Raw genomic sequence first — 17,247 nt, 5'->3', positions numbered from 1 at the left:
TATCTCTTCTTGGTTTGCGTGGCTCAGAAATACCTTGAATCTCATGAGATGCTGATAATTCCCCCTCTGGCTTTAGTTCAGGTTGTGCTTGCTGCCACTGTAAAAAATAAACTGGTTGACTCTTACCTGGATTTATGTTTTTGATGAACTTTATCCATCCTTATGACTATATCTTATCCCAAGGTACAGGACTCTCTCCTGAATTCTAGGTATATATCTCCAAATACCCCTGAAGACCTCTGGGCTTTTCCAGTTGGTACATCTGTAAGTGATCTGTAGTTAGGTTCAAATCCTAAGAGTGTGACTTGTGTAACTTACCTCACTCTCAGTTTCCTCAACTGTACAATTGAAATAACATCTATTTTGTAAGGATTCAAAGAGACAATATGTATGTTGCCTAGATCAGAATCAACCATGAGTTCATGGAGGCATTCTCAATAAATGTCATTATTATCATTATGAACACAATAACCTTTGCCAATACCAAAGTATTTCTTAACTGCATCGTAATAAACCCATGCTCTATATAAAGAAGCTGTATTTTTGAATTATGCATTTACTGATGTACTAAAATTATTTAAAATATATTCTACTGTATGTTTTAAGTTTGCATTGAAGTATGCCTACAGCCGATTGACAGGGAAAAAAACAGGCATAAGATGGATATCAAAAAATAACATTAATGAGCTGCTAAAGCTAAAATTACAGGAACTTATGAAATTGGTTAAACATAAAAACCATTAAACTGTTTACTGAAGCTTCACAGATATACTGAAGCTAATGAGCATTTCTGCTATTTAAATAAGCCCAAATTGAACACACATTACATGGATACATAATTAGTCATGGCAGTCAAACACACATAGACTTACTTTTAAAGCTCTATTTAGGGAATCTTTCCATTTGATTTATTTTGTTAATTAAAATATTTTTCAGTATTCACTTATATTTTAATAATATTGTTTTCACCAGTAGTATAATTTACTACTAGCTTTCTATTTGTTTTTATTTATGCCTTAAATGTAGCAAATAGGGACTTATATTAAACATTTTTCTTAATCCCTTTCTTTAATTATTTATATCACTTGATGATATCATTCAGCATTTTAAAAGGTTCTTTCACTGAGAAGTATATATAGAATATTTCAGTAGCCTTTCTTTTTTCACTGTCTCCTAATTATCAAGAAGTATTAAGCATCCAAATGTGCATAGAATTATGATGATTATGGTCCAAATCAGATTAAAGGATGATCTTTTCCTTCCAGGAGTTTGTAGTCTTAAGTAGATGGTATCATTGAATATAAATAAGTAAATCAAAGTACAGCATTTGGGAATCCAACAGAGAATTTGAAAACAATCCCCATATATTTCCTTCAAGGACATTGACCTCCTTGAGGAGATCTCTTCCAGTTAAAATGAAATCAAATCTTCAAGGAGTTTAGGGTTTTAAATAGATGAAATTATTGCAGAGAAAATAAGCAAATCAAGGTGAAGTGCTTGGACAATTTTAATTCTTAATTGATTAGTTGGTCAGTTTAGGAAATGAGAATGGCACTCCCTGTAGAATACAAGTAAAACAAAAGGAGTTGCTACAGGCTAGTATTGACGTCCATTTTCTTTTTTCTTTTCCTTTTTTTTTTTTTGTATTTAACTTGGGGAGCTTAAACTTGTTCTAAGCATGGAAGGGAGGAGAATTAAATCTGTATTTTCCCACTGCCTGAATTCTACAAGCATATATAAACTGAACATTATTTAACCATAACAATAGGAAAATTGGAATAGTTAAATCAATCAAATTAACCAAGTGCATATTCTTTCCTAGTCAGTGTGTTTGTCACTATAGAAGTTTTTTTTTTAGAAGCTTTTTTTTTTAAATAAAAGGAAAATATTTGGATTTCCTCCCTGCAATGAGCTTTCTCTAATTGTGGAAGTATGATACACAGGAAGAATAATCAAGACAGGATAATATGAGTGCCAAATAAATGGAATGGACAGATATTACATTTTTTCAACCAAAAAGCATTCATCAAGTTCCTTTTATGTACCAGTTTGTGCTAGATGCTGGGGAAGAAGCTGACTCAGGTATGGTCCTTAAACTCAAGGAGTGGTGGAGGCAAAGCAAATAACTAAAATGAAGTCACATAGTGACTAGGTTAACAGAAAGTGGTTGTGGTTAATTTACCAAAAAGGGAAAAGAAAAGTTTCCACTGGAAGAGTTGACCTAAAGGCTACTTATCTGTAAAGCTGGTCGAGATTAGAATTTGCTGTGGTTTTTCCAATCCCTTCTGCTTCATTTTAGTTCCTTCCCAGTTGTGAAGCTTTAAGAGACCCTTGTTGGACCATTCCTGGCTTTTTCTTGCCCCCACACCAAAGGTCAGTGGCAAGGAGGGCTTTGGAGTCAGAAATAACTAGATTTGAATACCACCTCTGCCACCCCTTGGCTCTATTTAAGATGGTAATATGTACCTTAAAGAGTTGTTTTGTGGTCCAAATGAGATTATTATATAGAATTGTACAGTATTATACCTGCCTCAAACAGAGGACCAGTAAATATTGATTGTTTTTCTTAATGTTCTTCATTAAGTGAGGATGATATGAGATGTAAGAAGTAACTAGGAGAGTTGCCTTTAGATGAATTGCCAGAACATGGTAACTGATTGGATGTCGAGTTTATTGAAGAGAGAAGATTCAAAGATTATGCTAAGATTTTTAGGATTTATTTCTAGGTATTTTGACAAAGGAGACTAGGAAAAAGCAGAAGTGGAGATTAAAGAGTGATCACAGAGGCAGGTGGAAAATCAGAAAGTGTCTTGTCATTGAAGGCAAGCTAAGGGACATTTATGAGGAAGAAGTGGTCATCTGTTAAATGCTGCTGCAAAATGGAAAAGGCAGTGCCACAATTAAGGTGAGACAAGTGAGGTACCTACCTGCACTTGAGCCTAAGGTTCTGAACATAAAGATCTTCTTAAGTTTTTTTCTTTGGGTGCCTCACCCACCTTACCCCTAGTTTTCCTGAAGCAAGGTAATCACTGAGAAGAGTCATTGGATGTGGCAACCTAGAGCTAATTAATCATCTTAGTGAGAAAAGTTTTGGTGAAGCTTTGGGAGGCAAATGCAGATCTGGAATGGTTTTAAAATGGGAGATACTGTACATGTAGATACATGCTTATAAGAAACAATTCAGAGGGGGTGGATGATAATAGAATATGCAATCTAGGGAGAAAATCCCTAGTTTACCTAAGAAAGACGAGAGGATCAGATTCTAGGGCTCATGTGGAGGTACTGGCCTTTGATAAGGAGAGTTTAGTAATTGTTATAAACAAGAAGGAAGAGAGAGAGAGAATGGATACAGATTCAGTAAGTTTGTAGTGTGGACAATGGGAAGACCAGGGAGTTCCCATATAATAACCTCTGCGTTCTTTATGAAATATGAGACAAGGTCTTCCCCTGACAGCAGGGACAAGAAAAAAGAGCTTCATCCATCAAAAGTTTGAGGAGAAGAGGAAAGAAATAGCGGTCACAATGAGTAAAAGACTTGAAACAGCAAACTTACTAATGTCAATCAAGAGATGGTGAAAGGCCCAGGAGAAGCTTGTGAACTGGGTTTTAGAAGTGATGATTTGGAAGGGACAGTACAGCATCCACACTGGAATCTCTAACAGGCAACTACAAGTGCCAGAATAAAAGAGCTCAAGGTTGTGTTTGAAGTCATTTTCATAGAGATGAAGTTAAAGGCACATGACTGGGAGGAGGAAGAGGAGATGAGGCGGTGCCAGACGCCAAGAAGGAAAGTTTAAAGATAAGGAGAGCCTGAATACTGTAGCATTCTGCAAGTCAAAGAAAGAGATTAACATTAATGTGATATAAGTATTGGATGCTACAGGAAGGCAGAAGGGAGGATTGAGGTCACAGAATTTAGGGACCATGGAGACCATGTTTTTATTAAAGGGACAGACTGGAAGGAATAATTGGGTGGTGAAGAAAGAAGGCAGTCAGTATAAATTACCCTAAAATTAGGTAAAGGAAGAAGTTAGAGTGAGAAAAGAGAACCATTCTAAAACTAAAGTTTTTCAAAATAGGAGTTGAGAAGAGAGGAGAAATATGAGAAATACAATATTCTAAGGAGAATAAGAGATGATATTTGAGGTCCTGAAGGAATGGGAACGTGCACAATAAAGGTTAACTTTTGTGGGGTTTACAGAAGGAAAATGATGAATCTTCACTGTGAGTTCCATTGTGTTTGTGAATGGATTGCATATTGATTCAAATACTTAGAGGCAGAACGGAGATGTGAAGAAAAGCTCATGCCATCCAGAGTTAATATTTTTTTAAACATTTAAAAAATTTTTTTAATGTTATTTTTGAGAGAGAGAGAGAGACAGAGCATGAGCATGGGAGGGGCAGAGAGTGAGGGAGACACAGAATCTGAAGCAGGCTCTAAGCTCTGAGCTGTCAGCACAGAGCCTGATGTGGGGCTCGAACCCATGAACTGTGAGATTTATGACCTGAGCTGAAGTTGGATGCTCAACCGATTGAGCCACCCAGGCGCCCCAGGAATTGATATTTTTAGTGGAAGGCATTCTCTGGTTCTTTCCTTTCCTTACCCCAGATTATTCTATTGAAACAGAACTCTGATATCCTGGCCCTGTAATTAGAATTCATTTGCTCTTGGTGAGATTTTGCTTTCAGCTCTGAATCACTGAGATTATTGCCTCAGCTCGCCTTTTTGTTTCATGTGCTTTGGTTCTATTGGCTAATAGGTTATGCAAAATTAAACAACAAGCATATAGATGAATTCATCCATGTTTTCAAAATATCATTTTATTATAAATGTTGAAATTTTTTATCCCCCTATTGTTTTATAGCATATCAAACACTTCAAAGAATACTAATAATCCTTCTTCATTATGATTCCTGTTGTATTGTTTTATTGTTTATGCAGAATTAATTTATATTTATGTACTAAAATATAACATTCTTGACATCTTTTTATAAATACTGAGAAATATACTTGTCATATGCTTGTGGGTTTCTCTTCTACGTATATGACAGCACAGCTACATCAGTTTAATTGACCTTGGCAATCTGCATCTGCTAGTGATGTGTCCCTGAGGGACGGTTTCTGCAATTTTAAGCTGTGGCTTATTGAAGAACTTGTGTGTCACAATACAATTAAGTCTATATAAAAAAATCATTTCATGCATAACATTAAATTGACTAAAAGTTCCTATTTCAAAACCATTTCTTGTTTTAAAGCTACCTCGGAGTGTCTTTGTTTTTTAAATAAGCTCATTCGAACATAGTAGTAATTAAAGCAGAAAATTAACATAAATCTTGAGTGTTTGGTATGAATTAAGGATGTTTTCGTTCTTTTTAAGGACTGCATAAAATTCCAGGCACCATATCACTTAACACATTTCTCTCCCATTTGCAGAATAATATAGACTGTGAATAAGCATGTTTTAGGGTTCTTTTTCAAGTTCTTTTTCTGTTCAACTCTGGAGCTATTGGGACATATGCTGCAGTCTCCATCAAGATGCAATCTCATGGAAATCTGTGGTGAAAGTGCTCATATCCTGTTATTTTATAAACAAGGAAGAAAAAAAATACAGTCCTTCTATTAATATTCATTTAACACTTCATAGGAAATAGCAAGTAGTTATTTGGTTTGCAAATGTAAATATACATTTTTCATCCACTTATGCTTTCACTCCTTCCAAGCTAGATAAAGGCAGAACAGAAGATGTGCTTCTGAGATTTATTTTCATTGTATTTCAACTTAAATGTATCAGCAGAGATGTAAGTGAGCTGTGTGTGAGGAGTTCATAGAAGGATAGTTACAATGATGAGGAGGATGAAAGTCTTCCTCGTAAGAAACAGCTAAACAAAAGAACTTCTTTTTGACAAATTATGCATAATATGCACATGGATTTTTTTCCACTGAATCCTTGATTTCAGTTCTAAATTGAATACTTTGGAGCTTACAAAATATGGTTAAATAATAGAAATAACTGCTATATCTCAAAAGAGTCATTGAAGTCATAAAAGGTATTATTTGGATCCATAAACTGAGTCAAAGTTTCAATAAATTGATGGATTATCTCCCCCCATTGCTTTCCCTCTATTTTATTGTAAATGCTGAAATACACATATACATACATACACAGATATAGATCATCTACTTAAATATAGAGTCCACTGTGCCAACAGGGAAATGATCCTAATCATTTGATGTTCAAGTTGTAATGAATACTCATTCTTGCATTAGCTGCTTAGTGCTACTGATAGAAAACATTTTTTTTTACCTACTGTAGAATTTTATATTCATATAAATTTGTCCATGCTTTGTTTTTCCAAAGATCCTTTGTAGGTATCAACAAGTCAAAAGATTAGATATTAAAGTGGAAACAAATGATCTCTAATTTGACTGATGTAAGCTTTGCTGTAATATTTAATAACATCACAACCAACTGCTTAACCTCATTTTTTTTCTATTTATTTTTTAAATCAAACTATGGAGATGCTAAACTTGAAGGCCTCTAAAAAGATTAGGGGGAAAATTGAGTAGATAGTTTTTAAAAGTGGGCTGAAAGGGGCGCCTGGGTGGCGCAGTCGGTTGAGCGTCCGACTTCAGCCAGGTCACGATCTCGCGGTCCGTGAGTTCGAGCCCCGCGTCAGGCTCTGGGCTGATGGCTCAGAGCCTGGAGCCTGTTTCCGATTCTGTGTCTCCCTCTCTCTCTGCCCCTCCCCCGTTCATGCTCTGTCTCTCTCTGTCCCAAAAAAAATAAATAAACGTTGAAAAAAAAATTTTTTAAAAGAAAATAAATAAATAAAAGTGGGCTGAAATAATTTTCAATACAAAAGAAAAATCCTTTCTATTTTGGCACACAGTATCAGAGAGTTGTTTGATTATTAGTGAGGTTAGTTGGATATCACAAATAATAAAACAATTAAAACAGTTAATATTCAGGCCCAAGTCTTCAAGGTATAAATGAATCAAATATTGAGGAAATAGCATGTTTCAAGAGTAAACATGAGTATGTATGAGTGTGTAGGGACATAAAATAATACATACATAATGGAAAGACCCATGAATAGAATTGTGCTTTTGAATTCACAAATAAATGATCCTAGGTGGCTTATGGTATTGGTGCTAAATATTTTAAGAAATGCAAGATTTACTTATTAAACTTAAGTAACATCTCCTAACTACTTAATGACTGAGTTAGTGATAGAGCTCTAATAGTAAAGTAAATCATACTATTTACATTTTTAAGTCATAAGAAATTATAAAATGCATTAATCAAGAACTTCAGTTTAATTCAATGAGCATTTATTCAGCACCTATTGTGTATAACGCACTGTATTTAATGGTAAGTTTAACTTTTATGAGGCCTGAAGCTTATATAATTTGAGGATTCTTTTATCTAAAAGAAAAAAATTACAAATTCAAATTTAGGCACAGGGCCTTAAAAAAGGACCATGCAAGTGAGAGAGCCTGAAGCTTAAGCTTCAATAACTTCACAGTATATATGTCTTTGACTCTAATAGCTGCTAAGGGAAATCAAAGATAACTAAGGCATAATCCCTACCTTGCTCAAGCTTAGAGTGAAATCTGTGCTCACCTTCAAGGATACTTCTGTAAAAAAATGAGAAAAATGTATAAAAGGGCTTTGATCTCCTGGTGAAATAATTTTGAATTCCTTCTCATTTAAAAATCTTTATTTCAGTTCTCTATATAGAGCAAAGTTGTACCAAAGTCTTGGACAAATAAGGTCATTTCTTATACAGGAGAATTATTTTTTACTCTATTTCCCATTACATAAACCATTCAATGACGGTATGTTCCAGTTACCATTATTACAACAGGTTGAACTGACAAGCCATACTCACCATTGACTTTTTTGCAACTCAGATAACTATCAACAGATGGTAGTGATGATCTGTTATGATGTGGGGAACAAATGATAAAGGTGTCTTTTCATGTGACCTTTAAAGACATTAGAAAAATCTTCTCAAAATGCCATTCTGCATTGAAAATAATTACATGAATATTTAATTTTACTCTCGGTGAAAGGTGAAATCACATCAGAGATATAAACAGTATTAGATTTTTGAATAAAAACCTGAGCACAATAGCATTAATCCAGCTGCTCGTTCATTCGTTCATTCATTCACTCATCTACTGAATTGTGTGTCTCTTATGCTACAAGTACTGTACTAGGCTTTGTGGTACAGTACCCAATAGCATGGACACATTGCTATTCTCATGGAACCTACAGTCTTGTAGGGAACACACAAAGTAATTCCTCAATAGTTTTCTAAAATTCTAATATTTTTCAAGTAGAAAAACTACAAAGGTTTATTTTTGTGTCTTGTTTTTCCATTTTTATTGAGAAGAAATGGTTTTAGATATCAGAATAACATTTTTTTAACATTTGCTTATTTTCCTTTAAACTAACTCATTAATTTGTTAAACAACTAACTTTTGTGTTCCAAAATCTTACAGTCTCTTTAGTTTAAGTTGTTATATTCTCTTTTGAATTAAAGACTAGCTCCACAAGTCTGTCTTGAGATGCTGTACTTAAAATCCATGACAGGAAAACCTGGAGAGAACATTTAATCCTAAACACTGGCTCAGTTTGCTCCATTATATATGGTGCTATCTACCTTTATGCCCTTCTCTTGTTAAACCCTTTCTATAACTTACATTCTGTGATCTCTTCCAAATATCTGGATTATGTGTCTACTCAAAGATTCCTTTACATATTTTTCTTTTTTTTTTTTATTTGTTTTTAATGTTTATTTTTGAGACAGAAAGAGACAGACAATGAGCGGGGGAGTGGCTGAGAGAGAGGGAGACACAGAATCCAAAGCAGGCTCCAGGCTCCGAGCTGTCAGCACAAAGCCAGACACGGGTCTCGAACTCATGGATCGTGAGATCATGACCTGAGCCAAAGTGGGACGCTTCACGGACTGAGGCACGCAGGCGCCCCACTTTAGATATTTTTCTTAAAGGAACTCAAAGTCTTCCTTTTCCATGACACATTTAGATTTACTGGAGCACAGCAAATAACTTAAAACTCTTTTATAGAGCAGTTTCCACAAGGAACCAATGGTAGTGTTTGCATTTGTTGATTTCTATAAAATAAAAAGAAATTGAGGGGCACCTGGGTGGCTCAGTCAGTTAAGCATCCGACTTCGGCTCAGGTCATGATCTGATGGTTGGTGGGTTCCAGCCCCACTTCGGGCTCTGCACTGATGGAGATTCTGTCTCCATCTCTCTCTCTGCCCCTTCCCTGCTCATGCTCTGTCTCTCTCTCTTAAATATAAGTAAAACTTTTAAAAAATTTTTAAAAAGAAATTGATGGCTTATGTAGATATATTGTGGGTCCATCAAATTGTTTAGCATTAGGTGCGAATAATTTGGTGAAAATGTAGAAGGCTTTGTTTTGTTTATAAAATTTCTTGTTGTGAAAGGAGACTGGCCATTCACCCAAATTCACAATATAACTTACATCTGTGACACACAGGAACAAATTTAGGATCTTATGAGTGATATCGTATTTGTGAAAATAATGGTATAGACAAACAAAATTTTAGAAAATTCATTTTATATTCATTTAAAGGGATTTAAATGGATTATATGCACATTCAAACATGTGAAAGGCTGTACTTTCCTTCTTCATGGATCTGTACTTCTTATACATAAATACCAGAGCTGAAGTATTGCCCAAATATGTAGTCTTTAATACCTACCTGTGATGTATACTTTGAATTGGTTAAATCAGTATGCCTTGAATATATTATTAACTCAGATATTTCATTAACTTTCCATTTTTATGGTTCATTAAAACCAGTTGTTTGAGTCCCTAGAACAATAATTAAGTCATAATTTTTTTAATTTTCAAATTATTGTTATGTGATGCACAAATCAGTCATTGCCTCCCTCTTATCTTTCACTTTTTTTTTCTTACAGTAAAAGAAGCCTTGAGCCCTCTAAAATTTAACAGATGGAATCTCCCAGAAGTAGATCCAGAAACTATGCAAACCAGTGAACCATGGGTGTTCGCAGGTGGTGATATTGTTGGTGTGGCTAACACTACAGTGGAATCAGTGAATGATGGAAAGCAGGCTTCTTGGTACATTCACAAATATATACAGGTAGGCATTTGCCATCACTTTCAGCCATTTTTTTCCAATGGATGCATACTTCCTCATTTATTTTTGCTACTCATTCATGACAGCATTTATATATGACATATAATAACCATATATGAAATACATTATATACGTATATTAAGTTGGATAGAATTTTTTTAACATGGACTGGATAGCAGAACTGTTTAATTGATTGAGAGTTCAGTGTGCATTTCTACAGGGAAATGCCATGAAGTTACTAGTTCTGCTGTTTTCAAAATATTTATTAATGGCTTAAACACATAGATAATACATTTATCAAATCTGGATGGTACACAAGATGATAGCAGATAAGATCTATATTCCTAATGATCTTACACAGTCCAGAATACCATGTTGTCTGTCCATTTGAATCAGATGAGTTCCTATCCACTTCCCAAATTATGTACCTAATTGTGTACCAATTATGTACCTAATTGAAAAGAAAACAAGTATTTTATAAATTTCAATTGTAATTTTTCACTAGTTAGGTTCATGATACAAATGCAGAATGTAAAAATGATAAAATATAAAGTCAAACATACTCTTACAGTAACTAGAGGGTCGTGGGGGAAAAAAGCCATAATTACTAGACCTCAGTTGTCTTACTTTTTGACAAAATGCTTTGTTTTCTTCTTGCTCTATAATCTAATTAAACACAGATATAGTGATCTCCTTTATATAAAATGTTTCTGGAAAAATTTGCTCTTGTTAATAAAATTCTTCTTTTTTTCCTATTCAGGAAAGACTCCCTATTCATAACATGCTGTCTGCCTCTCTTCTTTCAGTTTCTTTTCTTTGTTTCTCACATGGTAATAAAATTTACTTTGTCTTTAATGTTTCCTTGAATAGTTTTCTTCCACTTTGCCATGACCATTTAGTCTTTTCTGGTTGTCCCCCTACTTTTTCTGTAATCTGGGCAGGAACTACTTATCTACTAGGTAGAGCCTGGACCCAGTACTGATTATATCATCTTTTTAGGCTCAATTCACTGACCTATTCCCACCTCAGCCCAGCGTCTCTGAGTAGTGGGGCTTGGGATGTTGTGGTTTGGGCATAATATGGTATCCCAGAAATACAGGGCTCTAAGAACGAGTGTAACCAGCCTCTGGGTCATGCATAGGGACAAAAGTGTGATTTAGGAAACAATGTGTTGTGGAGATGACAAATGTAAAATTAATAATGCTCTCCAAATCAGTATAAGTCAGAAGGAACTAGGCTAGGAAAAAAAAAAAAAAAAAGGAAAAGGAATGCAATTTAACAGGCAGAAACCTGGAAACCCAAAGCAGAAAAGCTGGTTGTGGCTCCAGCTCCAGTCTCTGGAGCACCTGTACTTTGGAGAGTCCCCATGGCCTCAGACGTACACAGAGGAGCTGTTTGACTGCCTAGGATGGACTCCTAAATTGGCTCCTTTTGCTCTTTCCGTCATAAAACTTATCACCCTGTAGTTCTATTTCCTCATTTTACTTATTGTCACAGTACTCTCAAGGATCCCCATTGCACCTTCTCCTGCATAACTCTCTCATCTGTGTTTCCATCTGTGTTCTTCCATGTTCCAGCTGTCCTCTGGAAATCTTTACTTGTGTGCTGATGTATATTTCAGACTCACTGGACATCTCCACTTGGTTACCTACACTTCTCATTCGCTGCTTTAAACTAAATATGTGCTCCCGAACCTGTTCCACCTCCAGTATTTAACGTTTCTGGTACCCAGCTTGAAATCCTCTACATCAGTGTTCCTCAGATTTCTATTTTTTTTTAATGTTTATTTGTTTTTGAGAAAGAGAGAGAGAGAGAGATAATGCGTAGGGGAGGGGCGGAGAGAGAGGGAGACACAGAATCCGAAGCAGGCTCTAGGCTCTGAGCTGTCAGCACAGAGCCCAATGCAGGGCTCGAACTCACAGACCATGATATTATGACCTGAGCGGAAGCCAGTTGCTTCACTGACTGAGCCACCCAGGTACCCCTGTTCAGACTTCTAGCTTACTGATTTCTAGATTACTCAGACTAATACAGTTTTCAAATCAATTTCAAAACCAAAATAGGACTGACAGCTTCTTATTTCACTGTGTAATGGCATTAAAGTAAGCCCTTAAACATGTTATAACATTTACTATATTATATATACAAGAAATATATTAGTAAGGAAGTTTATGAGAGAAGTGGGAAACAACACAGTCTCAGAATAAGAGATACTTCTAAAGAAAATATGGTTGGAAGATTTACACTAGTGTGTTTACACACACACCTTTTTCTTAATATAAAATAACACTGTTGTGTACATCTTTACTTAGGAACTTTTTATCAAATTTTATTTTCCTCTTCTCTCTCTTGTATATCTGGTCAATTCTATCTCTATAATGACTCTTTCATATGATTATTTTAATTTGCCTGTTTTGGGGGCCGAATACAATTTTTGGTTGACCAGACATCTCACTGACCAATCTGTTAACTTCTTGAAGAAATGAAAAGAGAGTCAGGAGATGAGAGAGAAGGCTCTTATACTAGGTTTCAACCTAGTGAATGCATGAATTCAGTTCGCAGAACTAAAAATGATGGGAAGGCAGAGATGCTAAAGAGAATTGAAAGGTAAAATTGAATGAAGGACAGTGCAAAGGGCATGTGTTAATTTTTTTCTAAATATTTAAATCTATTTATAGATTTTAAATTAAAGTACATAGAGAATATTTACTATCTTTGTGATTGTGGTGGTTTTGTACTACTTCACAATTTTCATTCGAAAGCATTTCTAAAGATGTTTTTCTTTTGACTTTACTTTTATCTTTTTACTTCCCTGAATATAATAAATGTGTACTGAAAAAAATGAGCAGTCATTTTACTTAGCTTCTCCTTACCCATAAAAGAAACAGACTTTGAGGTATGATGAAAAAGAAAAGTGCACGTGCTTTAAAAATACATATTGCTAGGAACGATAGTGTTTGAAATATAAAATAAAAAATTCGTGACCGGTAAGAGTTTTGGATTTGGCTGAAGGGTTTAGACTTGTCAAACAAAGTGTTGAATTGCATTTTAAAGATGGAGTAGAAATGGAAGGCAGGTAAAATCTCTGTAAAGTAAAATCAACACTTCCACCTTCCTGCCTGTTGGTTGCAAAGTGCTAAGCAGTGATAAGACTAAAAAGGAACATATAGACAAAGTGAGATTTTTATTTCTCCACACTGTCATTAACTTAGTTCTGGCCTCTATCACCTCTTCAAATTGCCTCCACTTCTTCCCTTGTCAAATCCGATGAGCCTATGCTGCCACCAGGGTCATCTTTCTAGAGTATAAGTTTGATCCTAATTTCCTCATTTAAAACCCTTCAGAAGCTCCTTTTTGCAGTCAAGATAAAGCCCAAACTCCTTAACTTATGATGCCAACTTGCATTTTCCCCAGCACACCAAGATTTCTCCTGAATCTGGGCCTTTCCCCTACTCCACTCATGTCATCTGTCTAGATCCTACCTGCCCTTCAGCCTTTGAGTCCTCCTCTGCTTTCAGAAACACGTTCCTCCTTTGTGTTCTGTAGCTCTGTTTCCTGAGGGAAGCCTGCCTACTGATCTGTCTCTACAAGCCAGTGACCATGCTTGTGTATTGTTATGCCTTCAAAATAAAGAGCGTATTCATCTATTAAATAGGAGAAATGCATAGAGTGAGATAATTCATTTTAAAGGAATTGAAAGAGGAGTTAAGAAAACTAATGAGTTTGTTATATAAGTTCATTAACACTGTAAATAAATAATGTTTCCTTCAAGTGCAACATTCGTTAAGAAAAATTTTATAATGCCTTAATGTATTCATGAATGAAGGTTTATCACTGCTTATCTTATGTTTTGTGTTAGTTTGGGAGGAAATGTAACATTAGATAGTATACTTTAAAAATGATTTAATACCCACATTATAGTATTAATTCATGCATGCATTTATTGTGATTGGATATTTTGGATTTATTTGTAATATGCTTTTTCAGACACATGAGGTTATTTAAAGATATCCCTGTTGGGATTTCAGTAATTCCCATAGTTGTCTGAAGAGAGCTCCACTTAAATTTTTTTAGTTAATTTGACCAGTTACCACTTACTGAGTACCAGCTGCTGGACTCAAGGCACTTGGCTTTGGGAGAGTACCAAAGTGAATAAATGAAGAGAGGTAACAAATACAGCAGCTGGAAATTTAGACTCTGAATTAAATAGACCTGATTTCAAACCCAGTTCTAACAGTTTTGAACCATGTGACCTCAGGCAAGTTACTTCATCACTTCAGGGCATGGTCTTTTCAGGGAAAAATAAACTATTTATTAATAAATGAGTAATGATAATTAGAGTTGTTAAAATGGTATTAGAGAAGAAATATATAATAGGAGATTTTGAATAGAAAAATAGTATAAGATTTTAACAGATGAAGATTTAAAGAAGCTATTTCAGGTAATTATAAAAGCATTTTATCTAGCCATTTATTTATCCATCCATATACATCCAGCTGTCATTCATGCATGGAATAATTAATTAATTAATTCATTCATTCATTCAATAAACATTAAAAAAATAGTGCTATCTTCTTTAGATAGTACTCATCAGTAGATTTATAAATGTGAGTTAAAACATGAAGCTTGCCATTAAAAATCTCACAGTCTGGTAGGGAAGACAGTTGTGTAAACATACATCTAATACAATATAATAAATGCACTAATAAAAAATGTAATGGCACAGGATGACATAGAAGAGATAATGATTGATTCTCTCTGGATGTGGGTATAGAATGTGGAGTCAGCAAAGGCTTCGCAAAAATCAAGATACAAATAAAGAAGGAGGATAAGAAAACCTGAGTGATTTGAACTACTGGAACTTAAAGGGGTACTCACAGAACGGGCACTCGTTGACTGAAATCTGACCAGGCTCCACTCACCTAACAATGGTATCTTTTGTGCTGCTTCTATTCAGAGTAAGGAGTGCCTTCCTTGAATTTTCACAAAGGTGCTTTCTGCTTCTTCTTTAAGCCTTGCACCTGTGCAATGGCTTCTTTTAATTTCACCAAAAGGCATTCTGGGTAGTGGAGTCCCTAAACATAGATAATACGTAGGAAAAATGAGAGAAAAGATCTATAATCATACTGGGGTTAGAACATGATAAGAATGCCCAGTTTAGGATTTTAATCAGGGGTATGTAATGAGGCAGGAATGTGGTAGGAGTTGTTTGCATAAAAAGTGAGAGTGTCAGATCTTGTATTAATACAGAGAAAAACATTTTCCAATTTGTCAACATTTCTCTCTTTAAAAGTCATTATTTTAATATGAAACTTACTTGTCTTTATTTAGTGGTACCAATAAATGATCCAATATGACTTCACCTTTGTTGTTTATAATATTATGATGTTAGGAGTCCAGGCTTATTTGTTTTTTTCTTCTGCTTAAATAAGAATTACTGAATATCTGAGATAATTTTGGTAGTGTACCCAAAGAAAGAGTATGTAACTGCAAGAGTGACTATAGCGACACAAAAAAATTGTGTTTTAAAATTCATTTGCACTTTCACTTGAGTCTTTCCAGTGGATTCATTTATTTAACCAGTGTGCACGTGTGGGGGTCTGTGTGTACGTATCTGTGTGTATGGGCACATGTATGTGGACAGGTGGATAGATAAAAGTTCTGTACTGGGAAAAAAGGAAATTAGCTGCATAAACTATGACCTTTCTTCTCTAAAGGTGCTTACAACAATGTGAATTCAAGGATTACCAATGTGAAATAGAAAACAAATATATGATATACATGAAGGAAAGCTAAATTTAGTGAAACCAATAAGTACTAAAGTAGTCAAAGACAGAGATCAATGTTAGCTAGAGCTATTAGAGAAGACTCACGAAAGAAGTGGTCCTTGGTTTTTATCCTCCTTGGAACGAACTGTTATATTTACTTGTTAGTTGTAATAATTACTACTATTTGTTTAGCCTCTATTACACATTGTACATTTTTTGGTTACCATGACCCAGGTCATGACTCAGGTCATGATCTCATAACTCATGGGTTTGAGCCCCACATCAAGCTCTACACTGGCAGTGTGGAGCCTGCTTGGGATTCTCTCTCTCCCTCTCTCTCTCTGCCCCTTCCTCTTCCCTGTTCCCATGTGCACATGCTTTCTTTCTCTCTCTGTCTCTCTCTCTCTCTCAAAAATAAATAACCACTTAAAATGTGTATATATACCTTAACCAGAATAAGTGGCTAGAAAAGTTCTAAGATTATTAATATTCCACATCTCCTGACTTCCAGAGAAATAAAAGAGGGACAGTTAGCTCAATTAATATAATTAAACATGTAAATCTAATTGTTAATTGAGGATAAAGATGCAGCATTTTAATTATATAGGTAAATCCAAAACATTCATTAACAATGAATTGGCTAAATCAAATACATTCCTTTAAAAAACAAACATAGGAATATAAAAAAGGTCTCTTATTCTATGAAACAAAAATCAATAATTACTTGATAAATTTGAAAAAGTCAAAATGGAAATTGTAAAAAGGATATACACATTGTTAAACATATCATTTTATTTATTTTTTTTTTTTAAATTTTTTTTTTTCAACGTTTATTTATTTTGGGGACAGAGAGAGACAGAGCATGAACGGGGGAGGGGCAGAGAGAGAGGGAGACACAGAATTGGAAACAGTCTCCAGGCTCCGAGCCATCAGCCCAGAGCCTGACGCGGGGCTCAAACTCACGGACCGCGAGATCGTGACCTGGCTGAAGTCGGACGCTTAACCGACTGCGCCACCCAGGAGCCCCAAACATATCATTTTATTTTAAAACATAGATATTTTCTCCTTTTCATTTTTCTTTAAAAAAAAAAAAAGGGTTGAGTTCTTTTGTAGCCAAGGGTTACAGTTCTATCATGTTTCTTGTGTAAACCTATACATAATATACCGCCTACAACTTCTAGTTTTGTTTTTTAAAGTGAGAGCACTACCTTCAAGAAACATACCAAGCAATTTTCTGGATTTTTGTATGGTTGTCTTTTGTCATTTCATTTGTTTAACCCACATCTTATTTGATGCAATGACTTCTTTTTTCATCAAC

The 17,247-nt window shown here is 35.0% G+C and overlaps 1 protein-coding gene and 1 long non-coding RNA gene across 3 annotated transcripts in view; one reads left to right on the top strand and one right to left on the bottom strand.

The window, feature by feature from the left end:
• The window catches only part of DPYD (dihydropyrimidine dehydrogenase), an 878,551-nt gene that overhangs the window by 444,020 nt on the left and 417,284 nt on the right, over positions 1-17,247 (top strand). For both annotated transcript variants that reach the window (XM_086717643.1, XM_025935274.2), the window contains one exon: positions 9,980-10,164. In XM_086717643.1, coding sequence (XP_086573769.1) covers positions 9,980-10,164 — 185 coding nt within the window. The remainder of the gene's footprint in view (positions 1-9,979; positions 10,165-17,247) is intronic.
• Positions 2-16,118, bottom strand: LOC147578190 (uncharacterized). Its single transcript, XR_015254909.1, has 4 exons — positions 16,035-16,118; positions 15,084-15,236; positions 7,894-7,990; positions 2-97 (listed from the first exon to the last, which is right to left on the bottom strand). It is a non-coding gene; the product is annotated as an uncharacterized LOC147578190 (long non-coding RNA).

The sequence above is a fragment of the Puma concolor genome, chromosome C1 (genome assembly GCF_028749965.1).
Source record: "Puma concolor isolate L17-30 chromosome C1, mPumCon1.1.hap2, whole genome shotgun sequence".
NCBI classification, from domain to species: domain Eukaryota; kingdom Metazoa; phylum Chordata; class Mammalia; order Carnivora; family Felidae; genus Puma; species Puma concolor.
Note: the sequence above shows the minus strand (reverse complement) of the source record. Positions and strands in the feature narration are given on the sequence as shown.